Source organism: Oncorhynchus clarkii, chromosome 3 (genome assembly GCF_045791955.1).
Source record: "Oncorhynchus clarkii lewisi isolate Uvic-CL-2024 chromosome 3, UVic_Ocla_1.0, whole genome shotgun sequence".
In the NCBI taxonomy this organism is placed as follows: Eukaryota; Metazoa; Chordata; class Actinopteri; order Salmoniformes; family Salmonidae; genus Oncorhynchus; species Oncorhynchus clarkii.
The window spans coordinates 23,482,850-23,507,793 of NC_092149.1; the positions used below are offsets into that span (position 1 = coordinate 23,482,850).

General features: G+C 43.7%; 1 protein-coding gene across 2 annotated transcripts in view; it reads right to left on the reverse strand.

Moving 5' to 3' along the window:
• The window catches only part of LOC139391226 (oxidation resistance protein 1-like), a 186,832-nt gene that overhangs the window by 86,203 nt on the left and 75,685 nt on the right, over positions 1-24,944 (reverse strand). For both annotated transcript variants that reach the window (XM_071138873.1, XM_071138856.1), the window contains exon 3: positions 16,881-17,074. In XM_071138873.1, the coding sequence (XP_070994974.1) occupies positions 16,881-17,074 (194 nt within the window). The remainder of the gene's footprint in view (positions 1-16,880; positions 17,075-24,944) is intronic.

Genomic DNA, 24,944 nt, shown 5'->3' on the forward strand with positions numbered 1-24,944 from the left:
AAGAGGCTGTATCTCACCGGAGAAAGCATCCAAACAAGCGAAACAGCGCCCCTCTGTCTCTGTATGTGTAGGCAAATTTATCCGATGCCATCTGGTCAAAAGGAGTTTGACATTGTTGCAGACCGTAACATTGAATGAAAGGCAAGCCAACGAGCATTTTTGGCTTCCCTTGATACATTTTTTAAATAAAATAATAGCCAATCAGCGTTGAGCTAAACTGAGTAAGCTCAACTGTGAATGGTCCTGGTGCACCAAAAAAAAGTGTCAAGGGAAGCCAGTTTGTATTTGGCTTCACACCAATCACATCACATTGAGAGCAAAATGTAATTGACAGAAACAACTTGAATTGCTGCATCTCATTGTGTTGTTGTCCTCTAGTGGCTAGCTACAGTAGCTAGTCAAAATGTATCCTTTGCTAAATTAGCCATGGCTAGAGATAGGGATTTGGACTTGTGGTTTTACTTAATTCTCCATACTGGCCAATGATTATAACAGCGATTCTGATGCAACCATAAATTCATACATTATTGCATCAGAGGATGGAAGTTCAATAGGCAGCTAGATGTAGAAGGCTAATGTTAACTAGCTAACGTTGCCCATGAAAGGAAGTTAGGGTAGCAAACAAACGACACAAAATCAAAGCGTGTATTGTATGAGAGTCATAGACTGTTTTGTCAACATGAAAGAGAGAAGGATGGCATTGATGTTTTAATAAGTTCTTTCCACTTGTAAGTGTACACACACACACACACACACACACACACACACACACACACACACACACACACACACACACACACACACACACACACACACACACACACACACACACACACACACAATGCATAGGTGATTTGATGATGTTGAAGTTGAAATGGGGCTGGAATAGTGGAGGCAGCTCCTACTTAGGAGTATATTTCACAGTCGCAAGACAGTTAACTAACAGGTTATAGAGCAAACAACACAATTATCACAACACATAGATTGTAATAGATTGTTTTTTTTCTGGCTTGGCTTCCACAGTGATTTTAGTAGCAAGGCTACTGTTGGACCTGGCCCTTCCCCATGCCTCGGCCGAGGAGCTGCCTGCACACTAAACTCTGACAAGACACTTCCTAAGAGATCTGGTCAATAACAGGGGTCTAATCTAGTGCTAATCACCTACTTAGAGGAATCAATCAACATACTCCTGTTATGGGTCTGTATTATGGGAAACATGGACGGACAGTTTCTCCATTGAGGAAGCATTTTAGTCTAGGACTAGACTTAATCTGTGTCTGGGAAACCTACACAGACAAAAATGACGTGTGTCCTGTAGCCAGCTCCTATGGCTAAATAAATGTGTAAATAACCTTAAAGATTGTATGAATGGCAACATTTTGTATGCTCCTTAATGGCATCAGGCTTACAAGTGCTATTCTGAAACTAATTAATATAACACTGAATATGCAAGAAGTAAGCAAACATTTAATGGGTAACAATAAATACAACTCTTACCGAGTTGATCCTGCTGCATCAACGCATGTGTGTAAAACACAAACACAGGACGGTGAAATATAGCTGTTTCAATGTAATGGGATTCCGTAAATTCATGAGAAAAACGAAAACAAATATCAACAGTTATTTGGAGAGGCAGGTCTTATTTCCCCCTGATGTAAAATGACTCAATAGGCTAGTAGTGGCACTTCTTGCACACACACACACACACACACACACACACACACACACACACACACACACACACACACACACACACACACACACACACACACACACACACACACACACACACACACACACACACACACACACACACACACACACAGACACACACACACACACACACCAGGAAAAACGGCTTACTCTTCATTTGAGCTGTATGTAATCAATCCCTGGCATGGGACGGCAGGCTGGCTGGCTGCAGACTTACTTCTCCAAACTAAGTGTGGAAACAGTGGCGCGGTGGCATTTATAAATTGAACGCAGATTGGAGGAGAGGAGACGAGGGCTGCAGAGAGACTTCACGTCAACGTAATTATACCACTGGAACAAAGGCAGATATTTTACAGTACACTGCAGTAAATTCAGCTCCCCACTGCTGAATTGACCACAAGAGAAAATAAATAAAAAATTCATTGCTGGGTAAAGTTGAAACTCTCCCATGGCCATTGTTATGAATCCCATTGCCACTGTCATTGAGCTATAGTTCTGTCCAAAATGGCACCCTATTCCCTAGAGTGTACTTTGGGCCCTATGTGCTGTCATGACTTGGCCTGTGGGTAAAATTTATGACCCCCCCCATAAATACCCTTCTCCCTTCCCTCTCTCTTGACTCTACAGAGGGACTCTTGAATAGCCTTTGTTAAACAGAGATTGTGGGAACATCAGAAGGTGGGGGGAAATTAACCATATTTTGGTAATCCAACCAGTTGAACATATGTGTTGGTACTTAATTAATGAATATGATGTCAGTTGTCATCTGAGACATTCTCATCAATGATAGGATGACATGAACAGTACACTGGAAAGTCTACACATTATAGTTATCAAATTCACATTGAATTGTTGTGCAATTTAAATGTTTGAATATAAAATTATTTGGGAGGGGATGAAATGTGATTTTAGCTTCTAAAATGTGGGAATTGGGATTTCATGAGTGAATTAGGCCCGACTCAGTGGCCCGCCCACGTGAAGAGACATTGGTTATAAACTATGAAACACGCCCTCCTCTCCCTTCCTATATAAAGCCTTGACGACAATATAACTTCCTGTTCCAGGTACATTAGTATGACGATCCGATGTCAGAAGGGTTCAGATAATAACTACAGAACGAAGCAAACCTCAGCGTGAGCTTTGGTTGCGAATGGTATGAACTTTGCACTCTTATTCACTACAGAAGTGATACCTCCTAGCTGTTGAGTTAGCAGCGGCCGCTGTAAACGTGGGCTAGGAAAGGACGAACAGAGGACAGGAAGATCTCTGTTGGCCAACACGACCAGCATCTACGACCAGCCTACCGAAGCGCAGCTCAGAGTAAATATTTATTGCATTTTCCTTTTCCAAATGGGCGGTAATTTAGAATGCATAAGATTCTGTATTTACGATAGAGTAGCTGCCTACGGCCCAATAGAGACATCGCTTCTCCCTTTGTTCTTCAGTCTTCCCGCTCTTTCACTCAAACCCAACCCACTTTCTTTGTGTAACCAGCTGTCATATCTGTTCCGTCCGCTAGGGACGTTTTCCTTTATGACATCATTTGTAATCAATGTATGATTCATTCTGTGTATATGTAATTCTGTGTGATTAGTTAGGTATTTAGTAAATAAATAATTAAACCCAATTTTGTATTGCTGATTCAACTTGCTAGCCAGGGTTCGTAAAGATAACCAAGAATTTACAACTTTCAAATGAGACTGAAATAAGGTGACGATTAATATTGACTGCTATTGATGTAAAATATTACTAGGTCTTTAAGAGTTTATTCGGAAGATAACTGCTCTATAAATATTATTTTGTGGTGCCCCGACTTTCTAGTTAATTACATTTACATGATTAGCTCAATCAGGTAATATTAATTACAGAGAAAGGATTTTATAGAATACATTTTATAGAATACATGTCATATCACAATCCGGCATAGCCAAAGACACGACAGTGCCCAGGTCACAAGTAGTGCACTAAAATGAGAATAGGGTGCCATTGGGACGCAGTGATTTAACCTCTCTATGACAAGGGCTTGAATCTACCTGAGAGTTGTTGATTCATATAACAGACCATTGAGGATAAAATACTCTATTGCTGTCCTTCGTATTGTTAGTGATACTGAGTCTTAACGATAGTCCCTAACGGAATCATGTAGATGGAATACACAACAATTAACATGGGATAGATTTGGAAGTTATCCATGCCCCAAAGAACATCTGCACGATATTTGTTGTGGTGCTATTTAGTATAGTGTCATATCATAGGCCAATGACATTGAGATTAAAATGAGGAGGGGTGTTAGTGTCAGACCAGAGGTGTGTGTGCGTGCATGCATGCGTGCGCAAGTGTGACACACAAATCCCAACATGGAGATTGATTATCTGGCTAACCATGCTTTATAGTAGCTCCAGTTAAAAGTATTATTGTATCTCTCTCAAGCTGTAAATAGCAGGAATTCCTCCACACCCACCCTTTAATCTGGGGTAACATTGAAAAGAGACACAGCAACCAGTATGCCACATTATCAAAGCCTTGTCTTGTGTTGGTCTGGACTGATGTTGGTCTTTGGTCTGTGCTCGATACTAACAATAATTCAGTCAAATATCTCCTTTACACAGCTTGTGCCCCAAATAGCACCATATTCCCTATATGGTGCACTACTTTTGACCGGCGCTCATAGGGCTCTATTCAAAAGCAGCACACTATGTAGGGAATAGGGTGCCATTTGGTACACAGTCACAGAAAATACTGTCCTGAATGGAACAAACCTGTTTATTGTTTAGATTGATAAAACCAAGAGCTACAACGTCTGATTTCATTTGTCTTGTAGGACAATGGAAGCATGGCTGCATGGCTGAGTGGCTTGACATTTCAAATTAGATAATGGTTGAGAATCCACTTTCTCTACATGTAAGCAGTTCGATAGTGACGGTTCAGACTCAAAATATGGTCACTAAATCTTTGCCACCGTGAGATATGCCTCTCAATAATTCAGACGGTTAATGAATGCAGTGTGGGTGAAGGGATGTGGAGAGAGAGAGAGAGAGAGAGAGAGAGAGAGAGAGAGAGAGAGATAGAAAGAAAGAGACTACTAGAGAGAAAGAGAAATAGAGAGGGAAAGAGAGAGAGGGAAAGAGAGAGGGAGAAAGGTTGAGAGAGCACTACATCCACAAAGACAATAATATGCAATGACAAAGAAAGTTCAAAGCTCCAAACACAGAAAACAGAGGTGACATTCAGTCTTATAACCAAGTTATCATCCAAGCTAGCCCACGTCTCCCAGGGGATGAGTAAAGCATACCATTAACCTTTGAAAAAAATGCTTCCAAGCACAGTCATAACTTTACTTGTATTTTTTTAACTTTACCTAATTACTTTAAATGGGCACAATTAAACATCTGAGACTTCCTGCTGCCTGGCTGGGGCTGCGTCTGAAATGTCAACATAGTCCCTATATATTGCATCCTGAGCTCAGGTCAAAAGTAGTGCACTATATAGGGTGTCATTTCAGACAAGGTCTGGAACACTAACTAACTCTGACAGAAACACACTGGAGGGCAGACAGACAGACACTGGGGGGCAAACAGACAGACACTGGGTGGCAAACAGACAGACACTGGGTGGCAGACAGCCAGACAGACAGACACCAGACAGACAGACAGACAGCCAGACAGACAGACACCAGACGGACAGACAGACAGACAGACAGACAGACAGACAGACAGACACTGGGGGGCAGACAGACAGACACTGGGTGGCAAACAGACAGACACTGGGTGGCAGACAGCCAGACAGACAGACACCAGACGGCAGACAGACACCAGACGGACAGACAGACAGACAGACAGACAGACAGACAGACAGATAATATGAAAGAGAGGTTGAACAGGCTGGTAATAGGGGTTGCGACAATGGCGGCGGATAGTTTCAGAAATAGAGGGTCCAGATTGTCAAGACCAGCTGATTTGTACGGGTCCAGGTTTTGTAGCTCTTTCAGAACATCTGCTATCTGGATTTGGGTAAAGGTGGAGCTGGGGAGGCTTAGGCGAGTAGCTGCGGGGGGGGGGGGGGGTAGGAGTGGGGGGGGGGCTGTTGTCCGAGGTAGGAGTAGCCAGGAGGAAGGCATGACCAGCCGTTGAGAAATGCTTGTTGAAGTTATCGATTATCGTGGATTTATCAGTGGTGACCGTGTTACCTAGCCTCAGTGCAGTGGGCAGCTGGGAGGAGGTGCTCTTGTTCTCCATGGATTTTACAGTGTCCCAGAACTTTTTGAGTTAGAGCTACAGGATGCAAATTTCTGCTTGAAAAAGCTGGCCTTTGCTTTCCTGACTGACTGCGTGTATTGGTTCCTGACTTCCCTGAACAGTTGCATATCGCGGGGACTATTCAACGCTATTGCAGTCCGCCACAGGATGTTTTTATGCTGCTCGAGGGCAGTCAGGTCTGGAGTGAATCAAGGGCTATATCTGTTCTTAGTTCTGCATTTTTTTAACGGAGCATGCTTATCTAAGATGGTGAGGAAGTTACTTTTAAAGAATGACCAGGCATCCTCAACTGACGGGATGAGGTCAATATCCTTCCAGGATACCCGGGCCAGGTCGATTAGAAAGGCCTGCTCGCAGAAGTGTTTTAGGGAGCGTTTGACAGTGATGAGGGGTGGTCATTTGACTGCGGACCCGTAGCGGATGCAGGCAATGAGGCAGTGATCGCTGAGATCCTGATTGAAGACCATAAGGGAATCACAACCACCCTGCTACAGCTAAACCATAAGGGATTCACAACCACCCTGCTACAGCTAAACCATAAGGGCATCACAACCACCCTTCTACAGTTAAACCATAAGGGATTCACAACCACCCTGCTACAGCTAAACCATAAGGGATTCACAACCACCCTGCTACAGCTAAACCATAAGGGATTCACAACCACTCTGCTACAGTTAAACCATAAGGGATTCACAACCACCCTGCTACAGCTAAACCATAAGGGATTCAAAACCACCCTGCTACAGCTAAACCATAAGGGAATCACAACCACCCTGCTACGGTTAAACCATGAGGGAATCACAACCACCCTGCTACAGTTAAACCATAAGGGACTCACAACCACCCTGCTACAGCTAAACCATAAGGGCATCACAACCACCCTGCTACAGTTAAACCATAAGGGATTCACAACTACCCTGCTACAGCTAAACCATAAGGGATTCAAAACCACCCTGCTACAGCTAAACCATAAGGGAATCACAACCACCCTGCTACAGCTAAACCATAAGGGAATCACAACCACCCTGCTACAGATAAACCATAAGGGATTCACAAACACCCTGCTACAGTTAAACCATAAGGGATTCACAAACACCCTGCTACAGTTATAACCACCCTGCTACAGTTATAACCACCCTGCTACAGCTAAACCATAAGGGATTCACAACCACCCTGCTACAGCTAAACCATAAGGGAATCACAACCACCCTGCTACAGATAAACCATAAGGGATTCACAAACACCCTGCTACAGTTATAACCACCCTGCTACAGCTAAACCATAAGGGATTCACAACCACCCTGCTACAGCTAAACCATAAGGGATTCACAACCACCCTGCTACAGCTAAACCATAAGGGAATCACAACCACCCTGCTACAGATAAACCATAAGGGATTCACAACCACCCTGCTACAGCTAAACCATAAGGGATTCACAACCATCCTGCTACAGCTAAACCATAAGGGATTCACAACCACCCTGCTACAGTTAAACCATAAGGGAATCACAACCACCCTGCTACAGCTAAACCACAAGGGAATCCCAACCACCCTGCTACAGCTAAACCATAAGGGACTACTGATGGTCCTACTGATGGTCTTACTGATGGCCCTACTGACGGTCCTACTGATGGTCTTACTGATGGCCCTACTGGCGGATCTACTGACGGTCCTACTGATGGTCTTACTGATTGCCCTACTGACGGTCCTACTGACGGTCCTACTGACAGTCCTACTGACGGTCCTACTGACAGTCCTACTGACGGTCCTACTGATGGTCCTACTGACGGTCTTACTGATGGTCTTACTGACGGTCCTACTGACGGTCTTACTGACGGTCCTACTGACGGTCCTACTGGCGGTCTTACTGACGGACCTACTGATGGTCTTACTGACAGTCCTACTGATGGTCTTACTGACGGTCCTACTGACGGTCTTACTGATGGTCTTACTGATGGTCCTACTGACGGTCCTACTGATGGCCCTACTGACAGTCCTACTGATGGTCTTACTGACGGTCCTACTGACGGTCTTACTGATGGTCCTACTGACGGTCCTACTGACGGTCCTACTGACGGTCCTACTGACGGCCCTACTGACGGCCCTACTGACGGTCTTACTGATGGTCTTACTGATGATCTTAGTGATGGTCTTACTGATGGTCTTACTGATGTCCCTACTGACGGTCCTACTGATGGTCTTACTGATGGCCCTACTGACGGTCCTACTGATGGTCTTACTGAGGGCCCTATTGACGGTCCTACTGAGGGACCTACTGAGGGACCTACTGACGGTCCTACTGATGGTCTTACTGATGGTCTTAGTGATTGTCTTACTGATGGTCTTACTGACGGTCCTACTGACGGTCCTACTGATGGTCTTACTGATGGCCCTACTGACGGTCCTACTGACGGTCCTACTGTACTGAGGGTCCTACTGACGGTCCTACTGATGGTCCTACTGACGGTCCTACTGACGGTCCTACTGATGGACCTACTGATGGCCCTACTGATCGTCCTACTGATGGTCGTACTGATGGTCCTACTGATGGTCTTACTGATGGTCCTACTGACGGTCCTACTGATGGTCTTACTGACGGTCCTACTGATGGTCTTACTGATGGTCCTACTGACGGTCTTACTGACGGTCCTACTGACAGTCCTACTGGCGGTCTTACTGACGGACCTACTGATGGTCTTACTGACAGTCCTACTGATGGTCTTACTGACGGTCCTACTGACGGTCTTACTGATGGTCTTACTGATGGTCCTACTGACGGTCCTACTGATGGCCCTACTGACAGTCCTACTGACGGTCCTACTGACGGTCCTACTGTACTGACGGTCCTACTGACGGTCCTACTGACGGTCCTACTGACGGTCCTACTGATGTCCCTACTGACGGTCCTACTGATGGTCTTACTGACGGCCCTACTGACGGTCCTACTGATGGTCTTACTGATGACCCTATTGACGGTCCTACTGACGGACCTACTGACGGTCCTACTGACGGTCTTACTGACGGTCCTACTGACGGTCCTACTGGCGGTCTTACTGACGGTCCTACTGACGGTCTTACTGACGGTCTTACTGACGGTCCTACTGACGGTCCTACTGGCGGTCCTACTGATGGTCCTACTGGCGGTCTTACTGACGGTCCTACTGACGGTCTTACTGACGGTCTTACTGACGGTCCTACTGACGGTCTTACTGACGGTCCTACTGACAGTCCTACTGGCGGTCTTACTGACGGTCCTACTGACGGTCTTACTGATGGTTTTACTGATGGTCTTAGTGATTGTCTTACTGATGGTCTTACTGACGGTCCTACTGACGGTCCTACTGATGGTCTTACTGATGGCCCTACTGACGGTCCTACTGACGGTCCTACTGTACTGAGGGTCCTACTGACGGTCCTACTGATGGTCCTACTGACGGTCCTACTGACGGTCCTACTGATGGACCTACTGATGGCCCTACTGATCGTCCTACTGATGGTCTTACTGATGGTCCTACTGATGGTCTTACTGATGGTCCTACTGACGGTCCTACTGATGGACCTACTGATGGCCCTACTGATCGTCCTACTGATGGTCTTACTGATGGTCCTACTGATGGTCTTACTGATGGTCCTACTGACGGTCCTACTGATGGTCTTACTGACGGTCCTACTGATGGTCTTACTGACGGTCTTACTGATGGCCCTACTGATGGTCCTACTGGTCAAAGCATCTTGGCTGTGTCCCAGATGGCACTGTGTTCCCTATTTAGCACACAACAACAGAGCAGTGGAAGGATGGAAAGACATTATCAGTGTGCTATCATTGTGACCTTTCTGGTCCACAACGACCAGTGTGCGTCTTCACCTTGACTTCATAAGGGTAAGGCTGCCAAAACAGGTCTGCAAAATGAATTACTTACAATCAAAGACACCCCACAAAAAAATTATACTTTAGAAAAAGTGAATTGTCCCAATTCAAAGTAACTGTCCCAATGCATACAGTGTCAGTGGGTGATGACAAGCAGTTGTATACATACTGTAATTGCCACCCCTGGAAACTGTTACTATGGGTAAACACAAGCAACAAACCCCCTTAGACAGAAGAAATATGAGGAGCATGGAACACTCATGTGTCATGAGCAGAATCTCCAGCTAGTCAAGTAGAATTTATAAACGGGCATTTAAAGATAGCAGAAATCCTGAAATTGTTCCAGTTAACAGTAGCAGCCAAATCACAACCTGACACACACACACACACACACACACACACACACACACACACACACACACACACACACACACACACACACACACACACACACACACACACACACACACACACACACACACACACAAAGAAATGTCAGACGCTTTAGAGAGGGCCTTGTGACTCTGTCTCCCCAGAATGACTGGCCACCAGGTCAGCCCTAATAATAGTCAGTCTGCTCACTCGGTCAGACCAGAATATTTGTGTTAGCATGCACCGCCGTCCTCTCTATCTCTGTAGTCTGTGTGTCCACAGAGATAAGTCAAACAGCAGTGCTGTACTGTGATAATACATCTCACCTCACACTGTGGCCAAGGTTGGAGCAATGTACAAATCTGTTGCCTTTACCGTCCTTGAGACAGATTCCCACAACAAACCCCATGGGTCAGAGACACAGCTAATACATTAGGGAATAACGAGTCAGACCGACAGAGAGAGAGAGAAAGAGAGAGAGAAAGAGAGAGATAAAGGAGAGCTACAGTACAAAAGGACAAGGTGAATAACCCTCTCAGAAGCCATTAGCTCCAGCTTCCCACTGACAGACGCTGTGCACCCTTCCAGGTACTTCCAGGCGGTTGGTTACAACTCCTACTCAGCCAGATCCTTCACAGTATCTGCACTCCAAATGGCACCCTATTCCCTATATAGTCTACTACTTTTGACCAGGGCCCATAGACATTGTTTAGTATGTAAGGAACAGGGTTTCATTTGGGGCGTAATCAGTGCCACTGTCGCCTCCCTCATCTCAGAATATCAGTGGAAATTCAAGCGTTGAACCTGGTTGGAGGCTCATTGATTGTGTGGTTATTAAAACGTCTTGATGGTGTAATGACAGCTCTGTCAGGAGATAGGTTCTGTCACAGACAGACAGCACAATAAGCTGTCATGTCCCCCCTAGGCTACATTATTATTTATTCTCCTATTAGAATAAATGAGCATGATAGGATCCAAATGGGCTGGCTGGATATGTTGCTTTAGTCTGAAGGGTGGATTATAAAGCACATCAAGATAGGGGTTTAGAATGAGGGACCGTCACTAGTCAATGTCTAGTTACTTACCCATTATATAGGCCTAATGTCGCAACCTAGAACCAAATCTTGTTAGCGCCGGCTAGCTAGCTAACTATTACAATTAGCTAATTGTCTTTATATTTATTGACATGTAGAGATGTATGTTTACGTCTGTCACCAGAGATGATATATTATAAAACAAGTCAATAAAGGACCCACACACTATTCACACTCTTAACATCCATACCCTCACTACTCCGGTAGCAGAGCACTTATACTGTAGCAGGGATTTCAACTGTATTCATTTACATTGATAATTAATCACATAAGCTCAAAGGACAGGACACAATAAATTCACACAGAGCTCTTAGTTGGTTTTACATTATTATGATTTAACCCTGCTGTTAAGCAGTGTTGGGATTAGTTATTTGAAAAGTAAACACGAAGTAACATGTTATTTTACAATATTACTTTGTGTGGAAAGTAAAGCGTTATATTTAAGCAATAAGGTCCGAGGAGGTGTGGTATATGGCCAATGGCTGTTCTTATGCACGACGCAAGGCAGAGTTACTTGACACAGCCCTTAGCCGTGGTATATTGGCCATATATCACAAACCCCCAAGGTGCGTTATTGCTATTATAAACTGGTTACCAATGTAATTAGAGAGGTAAAAATCAATGTCATACCTGTGGTATACAGTCGTGGCCAAAAGTTTTGAGAATGACACAAATATTAATTTCCACAAAGTTTGCTGCTTCAGTGTCTTTAGATATTTTTGTCAGATGTTACTATGGAATACTGAAGTACAATTACAAGCATTTCATAAGTGTCAAAGGCTTTTATTGACAATTACATGAAGTTGATGCAAAGAGTCAATATTTGTAGTGTTGACCCTTTTTTTTCCAAGACCTCTGCAATCCGCCCTGGCATGCTGTCAATTAACTTCTGGACCACATCCTGACTGATGGCAGCCCATTCTTGCATAATCAATGCTTGGAGTTTGTCAGAATTTGTGGTGTTTTGTTTGTCCACCCACCTCTTGAGGATTGACCACAAGTTCTCATTGGGATTAAGGTCTGGGGAGTTTCCTGGCCATGGACCCAAAATATCGATGTTTTGTTCCTCGAGCCACTTAGTTATCACTTTTGCCTTGTGGCAAGGTGCTCCATCATGCTGGAAAAGGCATTGTTCGTCACCAAACTGTTCCTGGATGGTTGGGGGAAGTTGCTCTCGGAGGATGTGTTGGTACCATTCTTTATTCATGGCTGTGTTCTCAGCCACTCCTTTGGCTGAGAGGCATCTCCACACATGAATGGTCTCAGTATGCTTTACTGTTGGCATGACACAGGACTAATGGTAGCGCTCACCTTGTCTTCTACGGACAAGCTTTTTTCTGCATGCCCCAAACAATCGGAAAGAGGATTCATCAGAGAAAATTACTTTACCCGAGTCCTCAGCAGTCCGATCCCTGTACCTTTTGCAGAACATCAGTCTGTCACTGATGTTTTTCCTGGAGAGAAGTGGCTTCTTTGCTGCCCTTCTTGACACCAGGCCATCCTCCAAAAGTCTTCACCTCACTGTGCGTGCAGATGCACTCACACCCACCTGCTGCCATTCCTGAGCAAGCTCTGTACTGGTGATGCCCCGATCCTGCAGCTGAATCAACTTTGGGAGACGGTCCTGGCGCTTGCTGCACTTTCTAGGGCGCCCTGAAGCCTTCTTCACAACAATTGAACCGCTCTCCTTGAAGTTCTTGATGATCTGATAAATGGCTGATTTAGGTACAATCTTACTGGCAGCAACATCATTGCCTGTGAAGCCCTTTTGTGCAAAGCAATGACAACGGCACATGTTTGTTTGCAGGTAACCATAGATGACAGAGGAAGAACAATGATTACAAGCACCACCCTCCTTTTGAAGCTTCCAGTCTGTTATTCGAACTCAATCAGCATGACAGAGTGATCTCCAGCCTTGTCCTCGTCAACACTCACACCTGTGTTAATGAGAGAATCACTGACATAATGTCAGTTGGTCCTTTTGTGGCAGGGCTGAAATGCAGTGGAAATGTTTTTTGGGGATTCAGTTAATTTGCATGGCAAAGAGGGACTCTGCAATTCATCTGATCATTCTTCATAACATTTTGGAGTATATGCAAATTGCATTCTTACAAACTGAGGCAGCAGACTGTATGAAAATTAATATTTGTGTCATTCTCAAAACTTTTGGCCACGACTGTACAGTCTGATATACCATTGCTGTCAGCCAATCAGCATTCAGGGCTCAAACCACCCAGTTTATAATTCTAGTTATATTATATTGTGTTACTTTCATTAAACAAATCTCACAATCTCACAGTTTGTTTGACTGTTGGGGGGGCTGGGGGGGGGGGGGCAAGGCGAGCTGCGTGTGCTCTTCCAAGGATAGGCTACAAACTCAGGTTTGATCACCAGTTTCATCTGTGGCGTTGCTTTCCTGTGCTAGACTACAAGTGCTGTGCTATATATGGGCTGCTTAATTATCCATCTACAGTATACTGTAAACAAAACATCTGTATAGATTTCTTATCTTTTCATTCAAAATCTTTCTCTCAAGCAGCCAGTTCTGGTTATAGAGCGCACAAACACAAACCAATAGGGATTTGTAGAGGACACAATTGTCACTAGACAGAAAAGCCTTCTATGGGCTTTGCTATCAAAAAAGCGATCGATGGCAAAGATCAGAGGTGTGCCCTCTATACATTTCTATGGACAGCAGCTGTCATGACATTTCTCCAAACAGACTCTCCACTCACTCAAGAACTTAATGAGGAAACAAGTCAAGATCCGATCATGGAAACACCCGTCCCGGTAGAGATATGATTCTGAAAGTAACGCAGGTGTTGTTTGACAAAGTAACTGTAACAATATTACCCAATTTGAAAAAGTAATGTGTTACTTTACTCCGTTACTCATAAAAGTAACCCGATTACATTACGTGTTACTTTTGAAACACTGCTGCTAAGGCATGAGGTTGTAGAGTCAGGTGCTCAAGAGACCACTGGGAAACAACCTTGTTGACACAAATTATTATATATTACAAATGAAATAGGTAAAGGCTAAATGAAGGAAAACTGCTGTAGACATATGGTGTTCTGTGGAACATTAACCTGTACACAATTCTTTCAGAATAAATAAGCCAGTTACAGAGAACACAAACACGGTATATGGTTATTTCACAGCTACAGAATTGGGTAAATTATTATTGAAGACTAGAGAGTGTTGTTACATCACCCCCATAGGCCTGCTGAGACTGTCTGGTCATTAATGGACCTCTTCTTCCATCATACTGTGCTGATTCCTTTCACCATTCATCAGTGACCAAATGACTTCTACTTTGCCATTGGTGTCAGTTTGATTCAACAGCCAATCCTCTCTCTATTAACTGCGGGTTAATGTGTACAAGGTGTGTACAAGGTTAAACCAAATGATTAATCAAAAGTCCGACACATGCAGAACACTTTGTGCAGTACTCTGTCCATCCTTGAAGCTAGCTAACAAAAGTAGCGAAGTCAATGAGCAATCACATTTCAGAGGCAGAATGATTCAGAGATAGTGTGTGCACAGAATTACATTATGAACTCCCCAAACTAACCAACTCGGAAAGTGTGCTTCCTCAAGTATTATTACTACACCTCTGACAATAGCTAAATATATTCCCACATAAATATAAAGTAGCCTGTAGCTGCCGCAAGCACCAACCAGCACTCCCAAAAAATTATTTATAGTGACTTGAGGCAACTTCCACCCTACCTGACACCCTAGACCCACTCCAATTTGCTTACCGCCCAAATAGGTCCACAGACGATGCAATCTCAACCACACTGCACACTGCCCTAACCCATCTGGACAAGAGGAATACCTATGTGAGAATGCTGTTCATCGACTACAGCTCAGCATTTAACACCATAGTACCCTCCAAACTCGTCATCAAGCTCGAGACCCTGGGTCTCGACCCTGCCCTGTGCAACTGGGTACTGGACTTCCTGACGGGCCGCCCCCAGGTGGTGAGGGTAGGTAACAACATCTCCACCCCGCTGCTCCTCAACACTGGGGCCCCACAAGGGTGCATTGTGAGCCCTCTCCTGTACTCCCTGTTCACCCACGACTGCGTGGCCACACACGCCTCCAACTCAATCATCAAGTTTGCGGACGACACAACAGTGGTAGGCTTGATTACCAACAACGACGAGACGGCCTACAGGGAGGAGGTGAGGGCCCTCGGAGTGTGGTGTCAGGAAAATAACCTCACACTCAACGTCAACAAAACAAAGGAGTTGATTGTGGACTTCAGGAAACAGCAGAGGGAACACCCCCCTATCCACATCGATGGGACAGTAGTGGAGAGTGTAGTAAGTTTTAAGTTCCTCGGCGTACACATCACAGACAAACTAAATTGGTCCACCCACACAGACAGCATCGTGAAGAAGGAGCAGCAGCGCCTCTTCAACTTCAGGAGGCTGAAGAAATTCGGCTTGTCACCAAAAGCACTCACAAACTTCTACAGATGCACAATCGAGAGCATCCTGTTGGGCTGTATCACCGCTTGGTACGGCAACTGCTCCGCCCACAACCGTAAGGCTCTCCAGAGGGTAGTGAGATCTGCACAACGCATCACCGGGGGCAAACTACCTGCCCTCCAGGACACCTACACCACCCGATGTCACAGGAAGGCCATAAAGATCATCAAGGACAACAACCACCCGAGCCACTGCCTGTTCACCCCGCTGTCATCCAGAAGGCAAGGTCAGTACAGGTGCATCAAAGCAGGGATCGAGAGACTGAAAAACAGCTTCTAACTCAAGGCCATCAGACTGTTAAACAGCCACCACTAACATTGAGTGGCTGCTGCCAACACACTGACTCAACTCCAGCCACTTTAATAATGGGAATTGATGGAAATTGATGTAAAATATATCACTAGCCACTTTAAACAATGCTACTTAATATAATGTTTATATACCCTACATTACTCATCTCATATGTATATGTATATACTGTACTCTATATCATCTACTGCATCTTTATGTAATACATGTATCACTAGCCACTTTAAACTATGCCACTTTGTTTACATACCCTACATTACTCATCTCATATGTATATACTGTACTCGATACCATCTACTGCATCTTGCCTATGCTGTTCTGTACCATCACTCATTCATATATCTTTATGTACATATTCTTTATCCCTTTACACTTGTGTGTATAAGGTAGTAGTTTTGGAATTGTTAGGTTAGATTACTCGTTGGTTATTACTGCATTGTCGGAACTAGAAGCACAAGCATTTCGCTACACTCGCATTAACATCTGCTAACCATGTGTATGTGACAAATACATTTGATTTGATTTGATTTGAGGCCATCGTGAGGTTCAATCAGTCAGTCGCCTTACAATGCATCTACACACGTGCACACCTACACATGTGCACACACACACACACACACACGTGCACACACACACGCACACACACACCCTCCAACATTCCTTCATCTTCCTGCCACAGACTCGTGTCCCGGAGGAAAGCCAAATGGAGGAACATGGAACATGGACCACACAGATGGGCAGATCAGAATTCTAGCACTTTTCATTTACCGATGGTGTAGCCGCGTTTCAGCTCGCCGCACCGTGGACTGCAGATTCTCTGGGAATTGGTTGCATTGTTTTGCTGCACCCCCAACGTGGTTGTCTTGGTAACAGGTGGTTCAGTCTTGTGAGGTGAGCCTGGCACCAGGGTAGGGGAGAATCCTTGAGTGGCAATATCCACTGACTGGGATTTCTTCTTCAGTCTGTTCAAAACAAAACAACAGGAAATATGGAGTCAGTCATAACACATAACACCACATATTTAGTAATAACATGGTCATGCAACAGGAAATGGGAAATATGACCATGTAAATTCAAGGGCAAATGTGTCAAAAGATACAGTACATGGACATTGCTGCCAATAACAAAACAGTTCATCACATGATGTTATGTCAGCAGTCAGCACAGCGGCTATTGATAATGATGTAGAGTGAATGCAACATTTTCACGGTGTGGCATGTTCAATACTCTGGCTATGATTAATTGGAGGAGAGATCATTAACTTAATAAGGTCCTCATTAACAATTCAATTTAACAAACCATTTCAACAATATTTTATTGTTTTATAATAAACACACTGACACTGACTCAACTCCAGCCACTTTAATAATGGGAATTGATGGGAAATGATGTAAATATATCACTAGCCACTTTAAACAATGCTACCTTATATAATGTTACTTACCCTACATTATTCATCTCATATGCATACGTATATACTGGACTCTATATCATCGACTGTATCCTTATGTAATACATGTATCACTAGCCACTTTAAACTATGCCACTTTGTTTACATACTCATCTCATTTGTACATTCTGTACTCGATACCATCTACTGTATCTTGCCTATGCTGCTCTGTACCATCACTCATTCATATATCCTTATGTACATATTCTTTATCCCCTTACACTGTGTACAAGACAGTAGTTTTGGAATTGTTAGTTAGATTACTTGTTATTACTGCATTGTCGGAACTAGAAGCACAAGCATTTCGCTACACTCGCATTAACATCTGCTAACCATGTGTATGTGACAAATAAAATTTGATTTGATTTGATTTGATTTAAAACACAACAATATTATAACAGGAATATGAATTGACACTATTCTGAACGAGATATGCTGTCATTGATCAAACATCAAATAGATAAGTGTAATGATATGTGTTAACTGGAGTTTGCACTTTTGGGACTAATCCGTTGGTTCCCTTGTAGGCCTGGGCAAATGAAATCAAGCACAGCTCAAATATTTGAAAGTGTTTGACGTTATGTATTTGACCCAGACGTGGTAACTTTTTACAAACAATGTCAGACAGCAATTTCACAATACAAACACTGTTGATGCTGTAAAGTGAAGTGGGTCACTTGCTTACACAAGATGACCTACACATGATTAAACCTTATCCTATGAGACACTGACCTAAATCAAAGGAACCTACGCCAAAGTGGGAAAGCCAATTAAACGTCTCACCATAGGATTTAGACAACAGGCTAGTTTATTTAGTTTAAGTTCAGCACAGAGTTCACTAAGCTAATCCAGGTATCAAACATGCAGGAGAAACACTATAGAAGTATGCAGCACCTGCGAGTTAACAAAAACACCACAATGATTATGAAGATGTTGTATACCTGCCAGTCACGGATTTCCCTGCCTACTACTGTACTATATCATCAACTTTATAAAGCATGGAAAATCAAAAACATGAGGTAAGCACATATTATTTAGAGAAGATAGTGTAAATGGATGAACAAGTACTCCTAAAGTACTATCTATGGTAAATAAAGTACTATCTATGGTAAATAAAGTACTATCTATGGTAAGTAAAGTACTATCTATGGTATGTAAAGTACTATCTATGGTAAATAAAGTACTATCTATGGTATGTAAAGTACTATCTATGGTAAGTAAAGTACTATCTATGGTATATAAAGTACTATCTATGGTAAATAAAGTACTATCTATGGTATGTAAAGTACTATCTATGGTATGTAAAGTACTATCTATGGTATGTAAAGTACTATCTATGGTAAGTAAAGTACTATCTATGGTATGTAAAGTACTATCTATGGTATGTAAAGTACTATCTATGGTATGTAAAGTACTATCTATGGTATGTAAAGTACTATCTATGGTAAGTAAAGTAGTATCTATGGTATGTAAAGTACTATCTATGGTATGTAAAGTACTATCTATGGTAAGTAAAGTACTATCTATGGTATGTAAAGTACTATCTATGGTATGTAAAGTACTATCTATGGTAAGTAAAGTACTATCTAGGGTATGTAAACTAAAGTCCGTCAGTCTTTCCTGTAGACAAGGCCTGTCAGAGTAGCCTGAAGCAGCGATACAAGGTTCTTCTCAGCACTCCTTTCTTCCCTCAGAGGGAATCGTTCCAGCTCCAGCCATTTCATTTCATTCCACTAGCTCCTCTCCCAGGACAGACAACAGCAAACATGACATAGCCTCTACAAGGTAATGAAATACACCATCTATATGGAAACACTGTCAATCACTTTTGTGTACAGTACATCCAAGGAGAGACACCAACAGACAGAGACATTCACACACAGAGAGGGAAGTTTAACTGGCAGCAGCAGTTATGAGTCCCATAAACAACAACCCATTTCCATATGCGATCATACTGTAGCTTCGAGGGCAGTATGTTGCTCTGAGGACCCTTGTAGTTATTCTTCTAAAACATACACATTTTGTTCTAGGTGTAACTTAAATAAAGGGTTTGTTTTGTGATGATTGTTTTTGAGGTAAAGTTTTCAGCATATGAACATGATATAATGAAAGAGGAGAGAGGTAGAGTTACACCCTGGTGGTGATCAACGTTCTGGAGGAGATCAGACAGGAAGAGAACCTGTAGGTGTGTGTGATGTCTATCCCAGAATCCCTTGGAAGAAAACAATAATTACCGCCTCATCAGTGAGGGTTCACCTTCCAGATCTGATTCACTGGCTGGGTTGTGTGTGTGTGTGTGTGTGTGTGTGTGTGTGTGTGTGTGTGTGTGTGTGTGTGTGTGTGTGTGTGTGTGTGTGTGTGTGTGTGTGTGTGTGTGTGTGTGTGTGCGTGCGTGCGTGCATGTAAACAGACTGCAGCTGTTTTGTGCCATCCGCTGAAATATCAGCCGCTAATCAGAACAGTGTAGTCTGTGGCACCGACCAGCAAAACAATAACACTGTCCACAGGGATCACAACAATGCCTGGCTGGTGACGCCTTGTTTAGTGTTCAACACATCTAATCATCATCAATGGTAAGATAAGTTTACCACAATAACAGGAGTAAGGTATGTAAAGGAAGTCCTGTCCAAGCCAAAACCTCCCATACAATAACAGAAATAACAGGAATAATATTATCAAATTGGTTTGTATAGATAACTACCACTGCTTAGAAAACAATAAAGATGGATCTTATTAAACAATATAATTACACCAGTTTTTTTTCTTTCTTCAGAGGTAATTAGTGTAAGCTCCCTGACAACTGGGCTGCATCTCAATAGCCTTCAACTGGTGTACAGCAACTATCCACCACCCTCCTCAATCTACAGACATCGTCTGATCTGATTGGCTACAGCTTGCATCGGAACGGTTTATCACAGCTTTCAGCGGGCCAATGGGCTGGGGCCAGAGATGGTTTGGTCACCAGTGGCCCTATGGTGTTCAATCCTATCACATGGGGAGGTGAGACGGCAAAGCATGTCAACAAAGCCACCAGCTCCCACCAACAGATTCTATCTATGAGCAGCAAAACATTTAAAGAGGGGAAAGAGGGAAGGAGAAAATGGAGAGAAGGAAGGGAGGGAGGGAGGAAAGCAAATGAAAAGCGGGCATGTTGTTTTCCTTCCCTGCTGTTCTGTTGCTTGGTCCAGGAGTAGAGCAGTGCCTAACAGGCATCACTCAGATTATCCAACTCTACAGGGACTGGGAGTCACATGGTTTGGCAAGGCAGAAACGACACAGGAAATGTGGGCCAAGTCAAACATGCTTATCACTACACCCAGTAAGAGGGATTAGACCTAGAGAAAAGGGGGCAGCTTGGCTCCACTCCACTCGCTTATGAAAACAACAAAAACACTGCCTTTAGTTTATGCAACTGTATATGAGGCTTGTCATGTAAATATGCTGCAGTACTGGTTTGACATCCATAACAGCAAAATGGCCGATATGACAGTTATGAGTCCCATTACACTGTGTTACGTAACAGCATTGTGACTGACAGAAAAAAACACCATCATGAAGAAACCTAATTTACTGAAAACACTGAATGTTCTGTGTCCTTGTGGGGATGGAAATCAGGCAGGATTCAGCACTTAGACATTAAGACTTCAGGCAAGCCTTACTCAACGATCGCTGTCTGAATGACCTTCAAATTGCTCATGACTTTATTTTGTTGTGTGATAAAAGGAAATGGATAGAAATACACAACGGAAATGTATTTTTCTGTCAATTACACTGTTATGTCATTATATGTATCGTATGTATCCCTGTTCTCACACGCTCAATAGGCAGCCTATTAATTACCTCTGTCTTAGCAATTATTGAACAATTTGACACTCATTATAAACTCAAACGCACTATAATAGTGCAGCCCATGGCATATCTCCATATGAATGCAATTTTTTCTCTTCAAAGTTGAATTAATGGTCATGATAGAGCCATAACACTCTGTGGCCATTTATTGAGACAAAGGCCTATCCTATCCTATTGTAGCCCTTTCCTGCAGTAAAATGACCTAGTGGCCTAATGTTCATATTTTTCATAAAATTTGGGAACTCCGACTCCAGAGTGGGGCAGCGGTCTCAGGCACTAAAGGCGTCACTACAGACCCAGGTTCAATCCCAGGCTGTGTTGCAGCCGGCTGAGACTGGGAGACCCATGAGGCGGCGCACAATTGGCCCAGCGTCGCCCGGGTTAGTTAGGGGTTTGGCAGGCAGGGATGGCTTTGTCCCATCGCGCTCTAGCGACTCCTTATGGCGGGCCAGGTGCATGCATGCTGATTTCAGTCGCCAGTTGTACGGTGTTTCCTCCAACACATGGGTGTGGTTGGCTTACGGGTTAAGCGAGCATGTGTCAAGAAGCAGTGCAGCTTGGCAGGGTTGTGTTTCGGGGGACGCATGGCTCTCGACCTTCACCTCTCCCAAGTCTGTACGGGAGTTTGCAGCAATGGGACAAGACTGTAACTACCAATTGGATATCACAAAATTGGGGAGAAAAAGGATTGTGCAAAGCTGTCATCAAGGCAAATATAAAATATATTTAGATTATTCTACAATGTAGAAAATAGTAAAAAATAAAGAAAAACCCTAGAATAAGTAGGTGTTCTAAAACTTTTGAACCGGTAATGTATGTCAAATGGTTTTGTTATATGTCAGTCTTCTATGATATATATAAAGTGTAATATTGGGATGCAAAATCAAAAATGAATAAACTATATCTGACATGGTACAGGTGTCCTTAATCAGAGCCGCTTACAGATCACTGCACCTGTACATAGCCCATCTGTAAACAGCCCATCTATCTACCTACCTCATCCCCATACTGGTATTTATTTATTTTGCTCCTTTGCACCCCAGTATCTCTACCTGCACATTCATCCTCTGCCGATCTACCATTCCAGTGTTTAATTGCTATATTGTAATTACTTCTCCACCAGGGACCATTTATTTCCTTAACTCCCTTATCTTACCTCATTTGCACTCACTGTATATAGACTTTTTGTTTTCTTTTGTTCTACTGTATTATTGACTGTATGTTTTGTTTATTCCATGTGTAACTCTGTGTTGTTGTATGTGTCGAAATGCTACGCTTTATCTTGGCCAGGTCGCAGTTGCAAATGAGAACTTGTTCTCAACAAGTCTACCTGGTTAAATAAAGGTGAAATTAAAAAATAAAAATAACAATGAATGGAGGGAGAATGCAGAATGCAGACTCCCAGTCTCATCTAACCCTCACTAAATGCTAAAACAACAGTTCTGTTGTCAAAAGGCCTGAGCGGGTGGCATTCTGTCTGAACAATGAGCCCCGAACATCGACAGCTTATCAAAGTACTAAGACTACAACAAAACAGGTAGATAGCTGCCTACTGCAGGAGAAAGCGAAATGGCTTGCGCTAACTTAAAGGTGCCATTTCTCCTCACTAATGACTGTGATGCCCAGCATGTCACACGTGTTACCAGAAAAAAAAACTCTAGACCACCTTTACTCCACACTTAGAGACGCATGCAAAACTCTCCCTCGCCCTCCATTTGGCAAATCTGCCTATAATCCAATTATCCCGATTCCTGCTTACAAGCAAAAACTAAAGCAGGAATTACAAGTGACTTGCTCAATATGGAAGTGGTCAGATGACGCAGATGCTACACTACAGGACTGTTTTGCTAGCACAGACTGTAATATGTTCCGGGACTCCTCCAATGGTATTGAGGAGTATAGCAGCTCAGTCACCGGTTTCATTAATAAGTGCACCGAAGATGTCATCCCCACAGTGACCGTACGTACATATCCCAACCAGAAGCCATGGATTACAGGCAACATTACAGGCAACTGAGCTGAAGGCTAGAGCTGCCGCTTTCAAGGAGCGGGACACTAATCTGGACGCTTATAAGAAATCCCGCTAGGCCCACAGAAGAACCATCAAAAGGGAAAAATGTAAATACAGGACTAAGATTGAATCCTACTACATAATGGCAGGGCAAACTATTACAGAGTACAAAGGGAAACAGACATGCAAAATGTTTTATGCTCGCTTCGAGGCAAGCAACACTGCAGCATGCATGAGTGCACCAGCTGTTCCGGAAGACTGTGTGATCACGCTCTCCATAGCCGATGTGAGCAAGACCTTTAAGCAAGTCAACATTTACAAAGCCGTGGGGACAAAGCATGTGCGGACCAATTGGCAAGTGTCTTCACTGACATTTTCAACCTCTCCCTGACAGAGTCTGTAATACCTATATGTTTCAAGCAGACCCCCATAGTCCCTGTGCCGAAGGAAGCAAAGGTAACCTGCCTAAATGACTACCACCCCGTAGTACTCACGTCGGTAACCATGAAGTGCTTTGAAAGGCTGGTCATGGCTCACATCAATATCATCTTCCCGGAAACCCTAGACCCACTTAAATTCACATACCGCCCCAACAGATCCACAGATGACGCAATCTCAATCGCACTCCACACTGCCATTTGCCACCTGGACAAAAGGAACAACTATGTGAGAATCCTGTTCATTGACTACAGCTCAGCATTCAACACCATAGTGCCCACAAAGCTCATCACTAAGCTAAGGACCCTCCCTCTGCAACTGGATCTTGGACTTCCTGACGGGCCATAAGAAGGGTAGGAAAAAATACATCTGATCCTCAACACTGGGGCCCCTCAGGAATGCGTGCTTAGTCTGTTCCTATACTCCCTGTTCACCCATGACTGCGTGGCCAAACATGACTCCAACACCATCATTAAGTTTGCTGACAACACAACAGTGGCTGATCACCGACAATGATGAGACAGCCTATAGGGAGGAGGTCAGAGAACTGTCAGTGTGGTGCCAGTACAACAACCTCTCCCTCAATGTGAGCAAGACAAAGGAGCTGATCGTGGACTACAGGAAAAGGAGGGCAGAACAGGCCTCCATTAACATCGGCAGGCCTGTAGTGGAGCGGGTCGAGAGTTTCAAGTTCCTTGGTGTCCACCAATGAACTGTCACGGTCCAAACACACCAAGACAGTCGTGAAGATAGCACGATAACACCTTTTCCTCCTCAGAAGAATGAAAAGATTCGGCATGGGTCCCCAAAAAGTTCTACTGCTGCACCATCGAGAGCATCCTGACCGCTTGCATCACTGCCTGGTATGGCAACTGCTCAGCATCCAACTGTAAGGCACTACAGAGGGTAGTGCGTATTGCCCAGTACATCACTGGGATCAAGCTCCCTGCCATCCTGGACCTATATACTAGGCGTGTCAGAGGAAGGCCCCAAAAATTATTAAAGATTCCAGTCACCAAGTCATAGACTGTCCTCTCTGTTACCACACGTCAAGCGGTACCGGCGTGCCAAATCTAGGACCAAA